Source organism: Oncorhynchus kisutch, unplaced genomic scaffold (genome assembly GCF_002021735.2).
Source record: "Oncorhynchus kisutch isolate 150728-3 unplaced genomic scaffold, Okis_V2 Okis01b-Okis20b_hom, whole genome shotgun sequence".
Lineage (NCBI taxonomy): Eukaryota > Metazoa > Chordata > Actinopteri > Salmoniformes > Salmonidae > Oncorhynchus > Oncorhynchus kisutch.
The window spans coordinates 8,560,740-8,566,760 of NW_022261978.1; the positions used below are offsets into that span (position 1 = coordinate 8,560,740).

General features: G+C 49.4%; 1 protein-coding gene across 1 annotated transcript in view; it reads left to right on the forward strand.

Moving 5' to 3' along the window:
- The first annotated feature begins 1,501 nt into the window (after positions 1–1,501).
- Positions 1,502–6,021, forward strand: part of LOC116358831 (collagen alpha-1(XI) chain-like) — an 88,365-nt gene continuing 83,845 nt past the window's right edge. The window contains 1 exon segment of the mRNA XM_031811071.1: positions 1,502–2,137. Coding sequence (XP_031666931.1) covers positions 2,032–2,137 — 106 coding nt within the window. The 5' untranslated portion in view covers positions 1,502–2,031.

Genomic DNA, 6,021 nt, shown 5'->3' on the forward strand with positions numbered 1-6,021 from the left:
CATGACAATGGGAAGATGGTGTTGGTGTTCCTCTTCAGGTAGGGTGAGTCACCATGACAATGGGAGGATGGCGTTGGCGTTCCTCTTCAGGTAGGGTGAGTCACCATGACAATGGGAGGATGGCGTTGGCGTTCCTCTTCAGGTAGGGTGAGTCACCATGACAATGGGAGGATGGCGTTGGCGTTTCTCTTCAGGTAGGGTGAGTCACCATGACAATGGGAGGATGGCGTTTCTCTTCAGGTAGGGTGAGTCACCATGACAATGGGAGGATGGCGTTGGCATTTCTCTTCAGGTAGTGTGAGTCACCATGACAATGGGAGGATGGCGTTGGCGTTTCTCTTCAGGTAAGGTGAGTCACCATGACAATGGGAGGATGGCGTTGGCGTTTCTCTTCAGGTAGGGTGAGTCACCATGACAATGGGAGGATGGCGTTTCTCTTCAGGTAGGGTGAGTCACCATGACAATGGGAGGATGGCGTTGGCGTTCCTCTTCAGGTAGGGTGAGTCACCATGACAATGGGAAGACGGTGTTGGTGTTCCTCTTCAGGTAGGGTGAGTCACCATGACAATGGGAGGATGGCGTTTCTCTTCAGGTAGGGTGAGTCACCATGACAATGGGAGGATGGCGTTGGCGTTCCTCTTCAGGTAGGGTGAGTCACCATGACAATGGGAAGACGGTGTTGGTGGATCCTCTTCAGGTAGGGTGAGTCACCATGACAATGGGAGGATGGCGTTGGAGTTCCTCTTCAGGTAGGGTGAGTCACCATGACAATGGGAGGATGGCGTTGGCGTTCCTCTTCAGGTAGGGTGAGTCACCATGTTTTTTTCTACTTGCATGAACTCATGCACACGCACACGCACACGCACACGCACACGCACACTCAAATCAGAACCATGGACAGCCACATCATATTAAGCTTTTGTTGATTGGACTAAATATGTTGTTGGTATGTTTTAGTTGTTACTGTGTTGGACGAAGCAGAGGGGATGTGATGATGTTGAAGAGGTGCTGGAATAGTGGAGGCTGCTCCTGTTTTCATGTAGTCAACGTGTGTTAAATATGTACGTTGAAAACATAGATGGTAAAAGCGCGGTGTGTGTAACTAGTTCCACAGCCTTCTTTAGGTAAAGACGCTCAAATAATCATTTCTAGTTGAGTGAACATATCAGCCAATTTGACCAAACACATAATTTTAAGTTGACTGAATTTTCTGAAGTTGGAGATAAGTTTGGGCAAACACATGTTTAGTTCACCACCTAACACTTGGACTGAAAATTATAAACGTAATAATAATTAGTTGAAACAACTAGTTTGCATGAGCTCGTTCCTAACAACCACTATGAGCCTTATCTTCAACAGGCACGAGACAACCGTTTGTTAACCGCAACAGCTCCGTTCCCTGCGCGAGACAATCTTCGGGAAGGGAGGGATCAATGGAAGAGAGATAGAGAGAGAGAGAGAGACAGAGACAGAGAGAGAGAGAGACAGAGAGAGAGAGAGAGAGAGAGAGAGAGAGAGAGAGGAAAGTTTGAAGTTGGCTGGTTGCAGTGGGTGAACGAATATAGTTTTTTTTCAGGAGGAAGTGAATATAAGGAATTGCTTGCTATTTCTTTCTCCATCAGAAGGATATAACCAGATAACCAGATAAGAAAGAGAACGAAAAAGAAAGAGGGAAATAAAGTGTAAACGTTTTGATGGATTTGTTTCCCTTAGGTCAAACTGCACCTATTTCTTAACAGAAGTTGACTTCGAACCGGATAACAGTTATCGGGACAAACCAGTTCCAGTCTCTACCGTGTGCGCGCATGATATCATTACCCCATCAACCGGGTCACTGCGCGCTCCCAGACATGGACGCAGGTCCTCTCAGCAGCGGATAAGCACACGCGCTGTACCCGCGCAGTCTCGAGCCCCCTAAGCACGGGTGTGTGTGAGCCCCGTGGAGCTAAACGGTGGAGCCGGTACAGGAGGTATCGGAGCCAACCGCACTGGACAGTTCCCGGTTTACCGAGAAAGACTTTGAGCAACGAGATGGACCGAATATGGAGCTCAACGCCCGGGGCATCGCCTCCCCTCCTCCTTCTCCTCTCCCTCCTCTCCATCACTGTTTTTCACGAGGCGACAGCGGCACAGGCAGGTAGGTGATCTCATCAGCGTGTTTATTACCTTTATTAACAAATACATCCCACATAGACTTAGTAACAGCAAGAGCTCTATTGACGGTCCCATAGAGTAGGGCTACTGACACTTTTACTTTTGTATAATACACACACACACACACACACACACACACACACACACACACACACACACACACACACACACACACACACACACACACACACACACACACACACACACACACACACACACACACACACCTGGTTTGGGCTTGTTCAGTTGCAGGGCATGCCCCTGGGGTAGGCACGTGCTCCATTCCAACCAACTATCCTGCTCAAATCCCTGGTATTTGCCAACCAACCCGGAGCCTGTAGGTCTACTATAACCTGGTGTTATTGTCATCCAAGAGCACAAATACTGCTGTAGGTTTATAATTTACCTATAACTCAGTTTGATGAGGAAAATAGGACACAGCAGGCCTCTCTCTCCCCCCCTCTCTCTCTCTCACCCTTTCTCTCTCGCTCTCTCTCTCTCTCTCTCTCTCTCTCTCTCTCTCTCTCTCTCTCTCTCTCTGTCTCTGTCTCTCACCCTCTCTCTCTCTGTCTCTCTCTCTCTCACCCTCTCTCTCTCTCTCTCTCTCTCTCTCTCTCTCTCTCTCTCCCACACACTCTCTCTCTCTCTCTCTCTGCAGGATTCATTTGGTGTGAGTTAACAGACCTGTGTCTCAACTTGTCTTCCATACCTGTGACTGTACTCTTAACATACTGCTGCTGTACTGCATGTGTGAGTGCATGTGCATGTGTGTGTGTGTGCTACTGTACAAGAGTCAGATCTAGGTTTTCTAGGTTTTTGTCCTGCTACTGTGTTTCTGCCTCTGCATTGCTTCTTCTCTCTGGGGTTTTCGGTTGGTTTCTGTAAAGCACATTGTGACAGATGAAGGCTATCAGCCTGTGACCTGTGAACTCTAACCACGGTCTTCTTAGGTCAACTCAGGTCAGAGGGTGAACCCTGGAGTGTCTCTCTCACACCTGGGGCTGACACACACACACACACTCGCACACACTCACACACACACACTTCCACAACCCCCCCCCCCCCCCCCCCCCCTCCCCAAACCCCCCACACACCTGGTTGTCAGAGCACGACCCTGTGAGTTATGCTCATGGTCAACCTCAAGTGAAGGTCAAGTGTGTCTGAGTTACGGTTTTACCTGAAGTGGTTGAGTTGCTCTTTATGACTGACTGATCTCTTTATGTTTCTCTCTCTTAGTCTCATCTGTCTCTGTCTCTCTCTGTCTCCTCTCTCTCTGTCTCCTCTCTCTCTGTCACTCTCTCTCTGTCTCCTCTTTCTCTTTCTCCACTTTCTCTCTCTCTCTGTCTCTCTCTCTGTCTCCTCTCTCTGTCTCTCTCTCTGTCTCCTCTCTCTCTCTCTCTCTCTCTCTCTCTCTCTCTGTCTCCTCTCTCTCAGTCTCTCTCTGTCTCCTCTCTCTCAGTCTCTCTCTCTCAGTCTCCTCTCTCTCTGTCTTTCTGTCTCCTCTGTCTCTCTCTCTCTCTCTCTCTCTCAGTCTCCTCTCTCTCTGTCTCTCTGTCTCCTCTGTCGCTCTCTCTCTCAGTCTCCTCTCTCTCTGTCTCTCTGTCTCCTCTGTCTCTCTCTCTCTCTGTCTCCTCTGTCTCTCTATTTCTGTCTAACTCATTAAATACGTTGAGTAGTGGTTCAATTGTTTTGTTCACTACAACAAATATTCATGTTTGATCGTTATACATAGTTCAGAATACATCATGCAATTTAGTGGCCATAAAATAGCTTAAACACAAAACAGTTTAATATTTCAAATTTAAGAGAAGCATATGGTTGATGATGTCACTTTGTTACTTTAAGTGTTGACACTGTCCACCTCTGGGCAAGGTGTCCACCTCTGGGCTAGGGGGTCCACCTCTGGGTTAGGGGGTCCACCTCTGGGCTAGGGGGTCCACCTCTGGGCTAGTGGTCCACCTCTGGGCTAAGGCGTCCACCTCATGGCTCGGGGGTCCACCTCTGGGCTAGGGCGTCCACCTCATGGCTCGGGGGTCCACCTCTGGGCTAGGGGTCCACCTCTGGGCTAGGTGGTCCACATCTGGGCTAGGGGTCCACCTCTGGGCTAGGGGTCCACCTCTGGGCTAGGTGGTCCACATCTGGGCTAGGTGTCCACCTCTGGAATAGGGGGTCCACTTCTGGGCTAGGTGGTCCACCTCTGGGCTAGCGGTCCACCTCTGGGCTAAGGGGTCCACCTCATGGCTAGGGGGTCCACCTCATGGCTAGGGGGTCCACCTCTGGGCTAGGGGGTTCACCTCGTGGCTAGGGGGTCCACCTCTGGGTTAGGAGGTCCATTTGGATTTGAGCCATCAACAACAAGTTTGTTGAAACAGGGAGGTAGACAAACTTTGCTTCGAGAGCCTAACTGATTACACATGATCTACATTTGAACAGTTTATAGACATTCCATGTGTACATCTGGTGGGTTGAACGAAGGACGTAGTTGGCTATTCTAGATGGCTGAGACTGTCACTATTGGCTCCTCCCTTTCATCTATTTGGCTGGGGAGAGCCAATAGTATCACTCGTCTTGAGGATGTCAGCGATTGGTCGGATGATAATGATGTCATAGAGTCCCATATTTAATGATACTTCCTGGGGCCAAAACTATAAAGAATAAATGAAGGAAAAATACAATTAAAACAATGATAAGAAACGGAGCCCAAAGATAAAGGAGAATAATAAACCCACAGATACAGTTTATAGAAGCATCTAGAACTCCCTTTCTGTTCAGTGACATCACCTTTATTGAGACCCAAATTAACCATATAACTTTATTGAGACATATCCCCTTGAACAAGAGAAATAATAGAAGTAAATGCAAGTATTTTCCGTCCTGATTGACCCAGGGGATATTGTCTTGGCGAGAAGCAGCTTCCTGGACCGGTTCTGTCCTGGGATTGGTCAGGGCCACCTGTACCAGCTGGCTGCTGATAGGTTGAGATTTATATGTCTGGCTGGCTGTGGTATTCTAGATGGAGACAGAGAGGAAAGATAGACCGTGTGTGTGTGTGTGTGTGTGTGCGCATGTGAGTTAGTAGAACATGCTTGAAGCTACCTGGACAGGTTCCTGTGTCTGAATCATTCCTCTTCTCTCCATCCCCCTCTTTCTCCTCTTCTCTCCATCCACCTCTTCTCCTCTTCTCTCCATCCCCCTCTTCTCCTCTTCTCTCCATCCCCCCCTTCTCCTCTTCTCTCCATCCCTCTCTTCTCCTCTTCTCTCCATCCCCCTCTTCTCCTCTTCTCTCCATCCCCCTCTTCCCCTCTTCTCTCCATCCCCCTCTTCTCCTCTTCTCTCCATCCCCCTCTTCCCCTCTTCTCTCCATCCCCCTCTTCCCCTCTTCTCTCCATCCCTCTCTTCTCCTCTTCTCTCCATCCCCCTCTTCTCCTCTTCTCTCCATCCCCCTCTTCTCCTCTTCTCTCCATCCCCCTCTTCTCCTCTTCTCTCCATCCCCCTCTTCTCCTCTTCTCTCCATCCCCCTCTTCTCCTCTTCTCTCCATCCCCCTCTTCTTCTCTCCTCCTCCTCCTCCTCCTCCTCCTCCTCCTCCTCCTCCTCCTCCTCCTCCTCTCCTCCTTCTCTTCCTCTTCCTCCTCCACCTCTCCTCATATCCCTGTTGAATAACGGGTATATCACCTGAGCATGACATTGAAGATCCTACCTGTGAGGGAGTGCATGTGTGTGAGAGAGAGAATGTGAGACGACCCAGAGTGTGTTTTCTGATCAGAGCCAGCTGATGTCAGAGGAACGGCAACATGTGGCCCACATCCCTCCATCCAATTACTCCTCCCTTCTCTTTCCTTTCAATTCATCCCTCTGTTCCACTCCCC